General features: G+C 37.5%; 1 protein-coding gene across 1 annotated transcript; it reads left to right on the top strand.

Annotated features, from left to right (window-relative positions):
- Positions 1 to 6,390: 6,390 nt before the first annotated feature.
- On the top strand, positions 6,391 to 7,620 carry LOC107824371 (2-hydroxyisoflavanone dehydratase). Its single transcript, XM_016651116.2, has one exon. It carries the CDS (start codon positions 6,448 to 6,450, stop codon positions 7,507 to 7,509), a length of 1,062 nt encoding a protein of 353 aa, XP_016506602.1. The 5' UTR covers positions 6,391 to 6,447; the 3' UTR covers positions 7,510 to 7,620.
- Positions 7,621 to 13,579: the final 5,959 nt, after the last annotated feature.

Raw genomic sequence — 13,579 nt, 5'->3', positions numbered from 1 at the left:
TTAATTTTACGGTATCATGATTTTGTCCTGATGAGAAGTGACATCACTTGAAAAAGTAAGGAGCGTAACATGCCAGGAATATTGTTGAAAATGTGAATAAACATAAATTGTGGTGCTGCGTCTTGGATAGTGATATATGATACATTGACGTCTGTGGCAGTAGTTGAGACCAACGTTTTTCAACATATCAACAACCACATTGAATAAATAAACACCTAACGACTGTCATGTGCGCAAAAGATATGAGTATGAGTAGTAGTAGGCGGTGAAATTAATATTTACTCCGTACCAGCTGTTAAATTAAAGTAAAAATAACTTCCGTATTTGTTAATATGTTAAGAGAAGATATGGACTGATGCTGACAAATTGAATTATGTCCCCAATTACTATGAGATTCATAGCAAAAAAAGAGCATAAAGGAAGAGGTGAACGATAACTAATAGGAAGTAAAACGCTATTGTGACTGTAACCATCCGACCGGCCGTTTTGCATTCTAGAACTCCGTTCTCCTAAATAAGATTTTCCGTACTTGCTGTCACACCTCCTTTTTACATACCTGAGGGGTATAAGGGAGTTTTTCCAATTTAAGTGACATTATTCTAAATGAGATTATTTATTTAATTCTAGAGTCGCCACTTGGAATATTTTAAATGGTGTCCCAAATTACCGGTTTATTTTAAATCCCAAATCGAGGAAATTTCGACTTTCCTTTTTCAAGTCTGCGAACCAGAAATTCTAAGTAAGGAATTCTGTTAACCCGGGAGAAGGTGTTAGGCATTCCCGGGTTCCGTGGTTCTAGCACGGTCACTTACCAATTTATACTCGACTTAAATTGTCTAATTACTTATTTTAGAACCTATGTGCAATTATCTTTTTACCGCATTTAAATCACTTGATTTATTCGTAATTAAAGAATTGAGTTACGCGTACGTATACTCTTTTCCTTTGGCACGTCAAAAATCATGTCACGCGAACGTGTCCACAATTAATAACGCTTCGTTGATTCATTAGGAAAATTTGGTTGAAGGTGCGCGAACGCATCCCTCAAGTCTTTTAAGAGTTAAATTTGCAATCATATTACGCGAAAGTATATATAATCGCAATACTAATCTAAATCGGGCCTAAAGCAAATTACGATTGTTCAAATTTTTAAAAGCAATATTTGTGAGGGCCATGGATGATTTAAATTATTTATGGCACACCTCAAACATTTTTTATAAGTGTTAGTTCTTAATATAATCTTACGAGTGCCATGAATTATAAATTTTGTTTGGCATGACACACCTCACTTATTTTAACAACAGGAAGTTGCATTTTTATTTTAACAATTAATCACGCTATATTAATTATTAAGAAAGTTTTGCCGAAGTTGCGCGAACACATACCTCAATTTATTTTAAATCATAATGATATCACGCGAACGTGTACACAATCACGATGGTTTATTTATTAATCACGCCTAAAGCATGCTACAAACATTTGTCATATTATATCTAAGTCGTGAAGTTAATACGGGAGCCACAAATGATAAAATTGTGAATGGCACACCTCAAGCTATATAAACTAAAATTAATTAATAGCCCATGGAAACCCATTTTTATTATTAACAAAAGTTTGATCGAAGTTGCGCGAAGGCATACTCCGAATTGATTATTAGAATCATGATTATGTCATACGAACGTGTACACAATCACGATAATTGCTAATTCAACTGCAATGACTAACTAAACTACAGAAACTACATATCCTCCAGTCCAAGTAATTATCAAAACATAACTCGTGGAAGATTATTATAGAATTCCTTTTGTGAAGATGAAACAGTGTAAAAATCATATATTGCACTTCTTAAAGCACTTGAAGGATGGAAAGATGCTAAACATTATAGAAAAGAAAGAGCTTTCTGTTGGGAAAAGTTCTTGTCTCCTGCGTATATCATTAATCAAAAAGGTCACAAATAAGTGTCATTACAATATGTATACGTCTTCCAAATGACACTTATTACGATATTACAAAATGTATATATTAACAATTACTTTATATGAATTAATGAATATAATCCTTAACTGAAAATTGGATGGTTTTCTATTATCAAAATGACGGGCAGTACCATTTTCTTCTCCTTATAACCAAATTAATCATGTTTCCTTACTTTGTTGTAAATCAAACAGATAATAATACTTGCAAAATAAACTCAAAATGAATCCACACCATTACCATTAGAGAAACATAAGAAGAAGTAAGGATTGCACCTGAAAAATGAAGTTTCAATTCCTCAAAGCATTCAGCAATTACACAGACAAAATCGACACCGCAGCCATGACAGGAACTCAAACGGACGGGAGCTCGGACCTCGACGGAACCTCTTTAGATTTTTTTTTAAAAAAAAAACAGGTGGATCTGATTTTGTAGAACAAAGTCACTAAAATAACTGAAAAATGAGAGGAGAACAGTGGAAAGAGACAAAAATGCGATTTCGTCGGCATTAATGGAGGTCGCCGGAGTTTCTCGAACTAACTGAAGTCCCACGAATTCCTGTTCTTTCTTTTGTTGTGTGTGTGTGTGTGTGTATCTGTTTCCAACAGTGAGGACGAAGAAGACGAAATAGTGGTCGTCTGGGGTGGGGTTCATGACCTTGTATTTTTCAATGGCTGCCCGTGTATATCCAGTGTATATCGAGAGTATCTCTAGTGTATATAGAATGTATAGTGACTGTATATCGAGTGTATACCCCCTGTCTCCTTTAAGAAGAAACCATCCCTTTTTTTTTCGTCTGTGTTTTAGACTTCTCCTCTCGTTTCTTCTTACTTGAATTATTTTTTTTTCTCTCTTTCTTTTTATTTGTGAAGTGTATTATATAGATGTGTATGTGTGTTTTTGTGTAAGATCGTGTGTGTGTGCCAGTGATTGTGTGTGTGCGCATGATGTGAGACGTGAGGGAGTGAGCACTAACATGAGGAAGTGGGGATTGGGACATGACCACTAACATGAGGAAGTGGGGAAGTCACTAATATGAGAAAGTGGAAAAGTCACTAATATGAGGAAGTGGGAAAGTCACTAACATGAGGAAGTGGAAAAATGGGAGTTAGGAGGAGAAATCGTGGGGCGGTTGAGGAGATCATGGGTAAAAGGGATATTATTTTGTATCTTTCTTAATTTACTGATTCTTGTTCTTCCGTAAGTTTATTATTTATTTTATTTTAACTTTTCTTGGCACCCCTTTTTTTCTAAAGTAAAACATATTAAAAGTAAGATAATTTTTTTTTTAAAATATTAAGATTAGACCTAAAAGAAATATTTACACTAAACTAGTATAAAATTTGAGTGCGGTCAAAAAATAGGTGTTCACACTTGCTTTTACTGATTTATGACTTACGTGGATGTTGGTTCGGAATTTGGAAGAGTTTGGATCAAAATCTGAATACTTGTTCCTTAAGGTTGGCTTAAAAGGCCAAGTTTGATTTCGGTCAACATTTTGAGTAAAAACGACCTCAGAATCGGGATTTGAAGGTTCTAACAGGTTCGTATGATGATTTCGGACTTGAGCGTATGTTCGGATCGTATTTTGGATGACCCGAGAGCGTTTTGGCCCCTAACAGTGAAAGTTGGTTCTTGAAAGTTATTAGAAGTTCTTTAAATTTGGTTCGGAGCGAGTTTTGGTGATATCGAGGTCCAAACGAAATTCTAAGACCGGGAATAGTTTTGTAATATCATTTAAGACTTGCACGCAAAATTTGATATCATTCCGAATAGTATAAGTACGTTTCGGTGCATTGAAAGTAAATTGAAGAACGTGAAGTTCTTAAGTTTGATTCAATTGGTTTTAGGGTGTGATTCTTAGTTCTAATATTATTTCGGGCGTTCCCTGAGTTCGAGCGAGTCTGTTTTATGATTACTTATTGGTATGTTGGACGGGGCCTCGGGGGCCCTGGGTGCCAATCGGACGATACGCGAGTTAAGTTTGAAACTCAACAGGGCTACTGATGCGCTAGTTCTAGTGTAACCGCACATGCGAGCCTATTTCCGCAGGTGCGAGCCAAGCCCCACAGATGCGATCCAAGGATGGTCAACCGGGTTCTGCAGATGCGGTTTCCTCTACGCAGAAGCGGGAATTTGTCCGCAGGCGCGGTCCCAGCCGGCCCAGCCAATTCTGCAGAAGCGGACACCTGGTCCGCAGAAGCGGGTCCGGAGGTGCGACCTATGCACTGCAGGTGCGAAAATTGCTAGGGCAATAATGTTCAATTAATACGGGACTTAAGCCATTTTCACTCATTTTCTCTCACTCTTTGGGCGATTATTGGAGCTTCTTGAGAGGGATTTCCACCTATCTTTTGAAGGTAAGTAATTTCTACCTATCTTGAGTTCAATACATAGATTTTGGGTAGATTTCAACATGAAAATTGGTAGAAATCATGGGTAAGATGAAAAACCTAGGGTTTGACAAGAATTAGATTTTTACCACGAAATTGATCATGAAACTTAGTGTTAATCATATATTTATGTTCCTTAGGTCATGGGCAACAACTTCGTTTGAAAATTTCCGAAATTCACGCATGTGGGCCCGGGGGTGAATTTTAGGAATCTTGCCTTTGGGGTTAGGTAATTATTTTAATAGTTAATATATGAACTTTTGAACCTATAATGATTAGTTTTTACACTATTTGAATAGTTTTGGAATGTTCGGCTCCGATTTGAGGGTTTGAGCGCATTCTTGAGTTTGGAAGTAGGCTTTGAGGCGAGGTAAGTCTCTTTTCTAACCTTATAAGAGGAAAATTTTTCCCTAGGTGAACTTAATTAATATGTGATTAATTGTGGGGGCTACGTACGCACGAAGTGATGAGAGTCCGTACGTAGCTACTATTCCTGTTTATGTCTAGGTAGTTTTAGGTTTATACCATGCTTGTGGACAACGTTATTTGATTATATTTGTTATTGTGATAGATGGGTACCAAGTTGAGAATTTCAAGCATTTAAAAGCTTCATATTGAAATGTCTATATTTTTAAAAGAATCAAGAAAAATGTTACGATTTATTTATAAATTGATATTTGATCGCGTCGCACGTATGATCCGCGAGCGGGATAATTTTTTGAATTTATATTTGACTGCGTCGCACGTATGATCCGCCAGCGGGGTAATAGATGCATCTATGGTTCGTACCATTCGACCCTCGGCAATATATAGTTTACATTTATGTTGGATCGGGCTGAACGTCCTCGGTGGAATTTGTGTGTGATAATAGAACCAGAAGCCCTTTTATTAATTGGTATCAACTTACTGTTTTAGAGATCATTTGTTTCAAATGAAGGAAGTGTTTTGAGTTCTTAAATTTGATGGAAGAACTGTTCAATTATTTCTTGATCTGAGTTTCTTTCTAGTTCTGTATATCATGCTTATTTAAAATCACATTATTATATTGTTGGTCATAGTAAGTGTCGGAGTCGACCCCTCATCACTACTTCGAGATTAGACTAGATACTTACTGGGTACAAATTTATATGTACTCACGCTACACTTCTGTACTTGAGGCAGGTGCATCTTGCCACCAGTCCGGCGCGTAGATTGATTTCCCCAGCTTGAGACTTCCCGGTGAGTTGCCCTTTTGAGCCATCCTGCAGTAGTTGGAGTCTCTCTTATGCTTTATTTTCTGTCAATTTCCTTTCAGACAGTAGGCTAGCATTTATTTTGTATATTCTACTAGATTGCCCACATACTTGCGGCACCAGGTCTTGGCATACACATTAGTAGACTTATGGTTTTGGTTTGCTCACATGATTACGATTCGTAGTAATTGCTTCCATCTATTTATGTTAAAGTTGCAAACTCCTAAATCATTTCTTTAAATAGGGAAATAGCTATTGTTTACAAATTTATCTAAAACGGGAAATTAATAGTTAATCAATGTTGATTTGCCTAACAACGATGTTAGGCGTCATCACGCCTTGGATCGTGACCGACTGACCGTGAAGATTATTATGGTATTAGCTAGAAGCTTTAATGATGATATTTGAATCGGCCGAAGAGAAAAAAGTATAATGGGTAAGATTACTATTAAAAGGAATGTTTGATATCTTAAACAAATCTTCTGAGATAAAGGTGCAATTTACTCCAATTTTTAATAAGAAAAGTTTCAGATCTAGTGAAGAGCATGCGCTATTGGCTAGTGGCAACCTGCACCCTCCTTACCTCACACAACAACTTGGAACCTTTATCAATAGCCATTCCATTTTATATGACATGTTTTTAAAACGAATTAGTTATAATAATTAAAAACTATTTCATTAGATATTTCATTTATTTTTTCCTTAAATGATATGTGGTATCAAATCTGCCACGTCATTATTCCATCACACACACACATTTAATATTGGTCCTCATTTGGGTCATAAAAAAGTTCAATAAAATCTACTGCAATTGGACGGCCCATTCACTCGTCTCCTTTAATAACACAATGGCACAAAATTTCACTCATCTTCGTTTTCCTTTATCATTTCTGATTATTTGCCTATATATCGATTCGACCCTTGCGGAGAAAGCTCAGAACTTCTATCCATTTTTTAGGGTTGATACTGATGGAACTATTCACAGATATCAAGAGGCCAAGTTTGTCCCTCCATCATTCAATCCCGAAACAGGAGTCCAATCCAAAGATGTAACCATTTTGCCAGAACAAAATGTATCAGCGCGTCTTTACCTTCCCAAAATCAGTGGAAAAAACCAGAAATTTCCTCTGCTTGTATACATCCACGGGGGCGGATTCTGTACTGGGTCAGCTTCTTCTCCCATGTATGATAGTTACCTTCACAAGCTAACTGCTGAGAGTAATACAGTTGCTGTATCCATTGAGTACAGATTAGCACCAGAGTACACAATCCCAGCGTGTTATGATGATTCATGGGCTGTAATGAAATGGGTTGAGCAAGGGACAGATCCATGGCTCAAAGAACATGCTGATTTTTCACGAGTTTATTTGGCTGGTGATAGCGCCGGAGCTAATATTGCTCATAACATGATGGTTCGTGCAAGTGAGGAAAGTCATTTTTCCCCTACCCTAATTGGAATGGCACTAATTGATCCTTATTTCGGTAATGATAAGCCCGATTCACTTTGGACTTATTTATGCCCAAAAACCACTGGGATTTATGATCCAAGATTCAATCCAGCAGCTCATCCTAGGTTGCTGTCGAAGTTGAATTGCTCCAAGGTTTTAGTTTGTACTGCAGGTAAAGATTTTTTGAGGGACAGGGCTTGGACTTACTACGAGAACCTGAAGAAAAGTGGGTGGAAAGGTGAAGTTGGGATAAAGGAGATAGAAGGGGAGGATCATGTCTTCCATTTATATAACCAAACCTCCGAGAAAGCCAAGATCTTGATGAAATCGGTGGTCGACTTCTTGGTTTATGATGATTCTTCGCAACAAGTGAATTTAGGATCTAAAGTTAGTGAATTTAGCATGAGTTTAGTCGTATTTGCATTTAATCTTTTTTGCTTATGTATACATAAATCAAGTTAAAGCAATAGATTCAGTTAAATTCACGTCTGTATCATGAAGTGTATTATTGTGCATATACTGGCCTGTGTTGGTTAGTTTTAAGTAATTAGAGTTTACAGTTGTTTTTGTTGCGGAAGCCAAATGTATATAGTGTGAATAAGTCACAACTACTATACCAAAAATTATGACAGCCACCAAATAATAAATAAGACAATAAAGCAACAATAAAGGGAACACCAGAATTTACGAGATTCGGCTAATTTTGCCTACTCCTCGGATACAACCAATATTTTATTTCACTCCAAAAATACAAGTGAAATAATACTAAAGAGAAAAGATACAAATGCCTTAAACAGATAAGAAGACAAATGAGAGGTGTGTTTAAATCCTAAACATTAAGCCTTCTTTTATAGGGGGAGAATCCCCCAACCCTTCTTTTCCCACCGATGTGGGACAAAAGGTTTTGCCAAACTTCAACAAATCTCCACCTTGGCAAAATTCCACATCTTCAATTTTCTCTCAATAACAAATTTTGGTTGTGTCTTCATCTTCAATCTTCAGTGTTCAACAATGTTGATCAAATCCAAACAATGTTGAAACTTGATCGCAGTCACCACCTTAGTCAGCATATCAGCAGGATTCTCCGTAGTATGAATTTTCTTCACTGTGACTCCTCCTTCTTCTATGATTTCTCGTACGAAATGATACCGAACATCAATATGCTTCGTCCTTGCATGATAAACTTGGTTCTTCGCTAATTGAATAACACTTTGACTATCACAAAAAATTGTGATACCTTTTTGTTCAACACCAAGCTCCTTTAGCAATCCTTGAAGCCAAATTGCCTCCTTCACAGCCTCTGTAATAGCCATGTACTCTGCCTCTGTTGTAGACAAAGCAACTGTTGACTGCAAAGTAGACTTCCAACTAACTGGTGCCTTTGCAAAAGTAAACACATAACCAGTAGTTGATCTTCATTTGTCCAGATCACCCGCAAAATCTGAGTCACAATATCCAACTACAGACTGATTGTCTTCCTGCTCAAAAACTAACCCGACATCTACAGTATTATGAATATACCGTAGAATCCACTTCACAGCTTGCCAGTGCTCCTTCCCTGGATTGTGCATATATCTGCTAATAACTCCAACAGCTTGTGAAATGTCAGGCCTTATGCAAACCATTGCATACATCAAGCTACCAACAACATTTGCGTATGGTACCTTTGACATATACTCTCGTTCAGCTTCATCCATTGGCGACATAGTAGTACTTAGCTTAAAATGGGAAGCAAGTAGAGTACTAACTGGCTTAGTCTTGTCATCTATGCCAAAACATTGAAGTACTCTCTTCAAATATTCCTTTTGAGATAAACAGAGTTTCTTTGAACGTCTATCTCTAATTATCTCCATGCCAAGAATTTTCTTTGCCTCACCCAAATCCGAATTCTTGGAAGCTATCAACATATCATCAACATATAGGAGAAGATATACAAAGGAACCATCTTTAAGCTTGTGCAAATACACACAATGATCGTATTTGCTTCTCTTGTACCCTTGCCGCAACATAAACTCGTCAAATCGCTTGTACCATTGTCTAGAAGATTGTTTCAATCCGTACAACGATTTTTCAAGTTTGCACACCATATTTTCTTTTCCAGCAACTTTGAATCCTTCTGGCTGAGTCATGTAGATTTCCTCCTCCAAGTTTCCATGTAAAAACGCAGTTTTTACATCCATCTGAACTAGTTCCAAATCCAATTGTGCTACCAAAGCCAACATAATTCTAATGGAGGAATATTTTACAACTGGAGAAAACACTTCATTGTAATCAATTCCCTCCTTTTGAGCATATCCTTTGGCCACCAATCTTGCTTTGTAGCGAACATCTACTTGGTTAGGAAATCCTTCTTTCTTTGCAAATACGCATTTGCACCCAATTGCTTTCTTTCCCTTCGGGAGATTGGCCAATCTCCATGTATGATTCTGATGAAGGGACTGTATTTCATCATTCATGGCAATCCTCCACTTATCTTCTTCTGAACTTTGGACAACGTCTTTATAAGTAGTAGGAACATCATCAGCTACAATTGAGGTTGCACAAGCATCCGTCTCTATGAGATGAACAGGTTTCGTTATTGTTCTTTTGGGCCTGCTGGTTGCTATTGATTCAAGTTGTTGTTGAGGTTCCTGAGTTGGAATCTCCTCTACTGGCTCTCCTTCCAGAGGGTAATCTTCATTTGTTTCCTCCTCTGCTTCTTGTGTAGGAAAAATAAATTTTCCCTCAAACTCCACCTGCTTAGAAACACCTTTATTTTGTTTGGTGTCTTCTGTTACCTTATTTACCATAGAAGATTCATCAAAGGTAACATCTCTGCTGAATATTACTTTCTTTGTCATAGGACACCATAAGCGATATCCTTTGACTCCAGAAGTAATTCCCATAAAAATAGCCTTCTTTGCCCTTTGATCCAATTTTGACTCCGTCACATGATAATATGCAGTTGAGCCAAACACGTGCAAAGAGTTATAATCTACAACAGGTTTTCCATACCATTTTTCAAATGGTGTCTTTCCATCAATAGCAGCAGATGGTAGACGATTAATGAGGTGGCATGCATATGTAATTGCCTCAGCCCAAAATTCTTTGCCCAAGCCAGCATTGAACAACATACACCGTACCTTCTCCAGCAAGGTCCGGTTCATACATTCTGCCACTCCATTCTGTTGTGGTGTATGTCTAACAGTGAAGTGTCGGACGATGCCATCATTTTCACAGACCTTATTGAAATGAACATTTTTTATTCACCTCCATTGTTTGTGCGAATACACTTGATCCTCTTGCCTGTTTGATTCTCCACCATCGTCTTCCATTTGAGAAAAATTCCCAACGCTTCATCTTTGCTCTTCATTGTATACACCCATACTCTTCGGGAAAAATCATCAACAAAGGTTACAAAATAGTGCTTCCCACCCAATGAAGGTGTTTTGGAAGGACCCCAAACATCAGAGTGTACATAATCCAAAATGCCTTTAGTATTATGGATCGCTGTACCAAATTTAACCCTTGTCTGTTTCCCTTTAACACAATGCTCACAAAACTCCAAGTTGCAAGCCTTGACTCCTTTTAACAATCCTTGATCTGATAGAGTTTTCAAGGATTTTCCTCCAGCATGTCCCAAGCGCATGTGCCATAGCTTGGTTGCTTCTGCCTCTTTGTCGTCACTGGATGTCACTGTCGTTGTCCCAATAACTGTACTGCCACGATAGCGGTACATATTATTATTCTTCCGATTAGCCTTCATTACCACTAGTGCACCGGAGCATACTCTCATCACTCCATTTTCTGCAATGATTTTGAACCCTTTTGATTCCAGGGCTCCCACAGAGATGAGATTCTTCTTCAAATCTGGTACATATCGAACATCTGTTAATGTTCTGATCATTCCATCATGGTTCCTTAATCGTATTGAACCAATGCCATATGAGGTAAGAGGGTTGTTATCCGCTGTGTGGATGACTCCATATTCTCCTTCTTGAAATTCCACAAACCAGTCCCTGTTGGGACACATATGATGGCTACAAGCCGAGTCCATCAACCATATGTCTGATGATGTTGATGACTCTGTTGTAACTAATGAGAAGTCTGAATCATCACAATCAGCTACATTTGAATCCATAATGGCCTTTCCATTGTTATGTTTGGCCTTATTCTTCAACTTCGGACAGTCTTTCTTCCAGTGCCCTTTTTCTCGACAAAAGGCACATTCATCTTTGCTGGGTCTGGATCTTGACTTGGATCTTCCCTTATTTGTCCTCGTTTGACTTTGAGGACGACCCCTCACAAATAGTGCTTCTCCTTCTCCGCCCTTCTGTTTTTCTCGCTTTCTTTGTTCATAGCTGTACAAAGCCGAACAAACTTCTCTGAGAGAAACTTCGTCATTTCCATGGAGTAGAGTAGTTTCAAGGTGCTCGTACTCATCAGTAAGTGACGCCAACAACATCAAGGCCAAGTTACCATCATCATAAGTTGTATCCATATTTTGCAAATCTGTGACCAACTTATTGAAACTGGTGATATGTTCATTCATCGTGGTACCAGGAACATAGGTGAAGTGAAACAGTCTCTTCTTCATGTACAATTTATTTTGACTGTTTTTCTTCAAAAATTTATCCTCCAGTGCTTTCCAGAATTTACTTGCAGAAGTTTCCTTGTGTATGGATATTTCTGCTCTCTAGCAAGGTAGGATCAAATGGTACCGCAAGCAACACGGTTGATAATTCTCCAATCTTCTTCTCCAATAACATCTGGTTTCTTTTCTTCAATGGCTAGATCTAGCCCTTGTTGAAAAAGGACATCTAGAACCTCGCCTTGCCACATCCCAAAATTTCCGGATCCGTCAAAAATTTCTACCGCAAATTTCGCATTTGACACAATTCTTGTCATAAGCGAAGATGCCAATGATGACGTATTGTTGACACTTGATGTAGATTCTTCTTGTTTATTGTCTCCCATATTTGACACAAATATTATTTAATAGCTGACGACACAAATCAAGATTATTTCTTTTCTGATGTAGAAGATCAGACTAAGCTGCAACCACAGAGCATACTAAGACAGAACCTTGACTCAGTTACCAAGATAAATCTTTTCTGATGTGGAAGATCAGAGTATGCTGCAACCACAGAGCATACTTAGACAGTACCTTGGCTCTGATACCAATTGTTGCGGAAACCAAATGTATATAGTGTGAATAAGTCACAACTACTATACCAAAAATTATGACAGCCACCAAATAATAAATAAGGCAATAAAGCAACAATAAAGGGAACACCAGAATTTACGAGGTTCGGCTAATTTTGCCTACTCCTCGGACACAACCAATATTTTATTTCACTCCAAAAATACAAGTGAAATAATACTAAAGAGAAAAGATACAAATGCCTTAAACAGATGAGAAGACAAATGAGAGGTGTGTTTAAATCCTAAACATTAAGCCTTCTTTTATAGGGGAAAAATCCCCCCAACCCTTCTTTTCCCACCGATGTGGGACAAAAGGTTTTGCCAAACTTCAACAGTTTCCACTTATGATGATGTGTTTGTTTAACCAAAAATTGGGATTTCGGTCAAAGCTCTCGGTTACTGATAATCAAATAGAAATAAGAATAATTGATAAATAGTAGCTGAATATAATGCAAAGTAAATCAATATATTTCAATAGTATTTCGTGTCCTTACAAAATAATTAGTCTTCTCCTTTTATAGCTATCTCTAGGTAATACATTTTGTTTCTACCATGGCAGAGCTATTATTGACAATTAATGACATTTAATGGCCTTTAATGTAACGTTACAATTGGTAATCATATTTGATTCATTACAGATTCCTTAACGTTTTCCGTATTTAATGCCCAATAATATGTATGTAAACCTCAGTTACTATCAAATTCATTCTCTTTAATCATAAAGAGATTCGAGCGTCTATCTTTCTGAATATCTGCCTGTGCATGTTGAAGCTTGTGCCTCTTTGATTATTCTTTGCCACCTATCCTCCTTTGACTAGTTCATGTGTCATGACGTGTCATCTTATAATAACTTCCATATATGATCTTAATTTTTCCCAATACAGATAGTCCCCCCACTTGCCATTTATTCATCAATAGAATATTTGGGAAGTGGATCTCATTAAAGTGGGAATATTTGCCGCCATTAATTCTTCCCTAGAACTGGTGCTTCATCTGTCACTTCCATTTAATGTATGTAACACGTGGCGTCTCCTGATTGATTCTACAATCTTCCAGTGTCTTTTAAGGCTTTTTTCGGCTTCACCAATTATGAAACGACAGTTCTCATTATGATGTTTCTATCATTGTACAGTTTTCTTTGACGGTTGCTTCTGACTATAAATATAACTTTTTACCTTTTTCTTTTTCACAAAAAATTAGAGTACTCAATTCTAATTTTTTTCTTCTTCGTACTACAATGTCTTCTTCAAACCCTAACCCTCGGAGAGTCCCCATTGTTGACAACCTTCCTCTTGCTCCTGTTAGAAGTAGAAGAGGGGGAAGGCTCCGTAGTTTAGGGTCTTCTTCA

The sequence above is a fragment of the Nicotiana tabacum genome, chromosome 7 (assembly GCF_000715075.1).
Source record: "Nicotiana tabacum cultivar K326 chromosome 7, ASM71507v2, whole genome shotgun sequence".
NCBI classification, from domain to species: Eukaryota; Viridiplantae; Streptophyta; class Magnoliopsida; order Solanales; family Solanaceae; genus Nicotiana; species Nicotiana tabacum.
The sequence above is the reverse complement of the archived record's forward strand: the minus strand, read 5'-3'. Positions and strand labels throughout refer to the sequence as shown.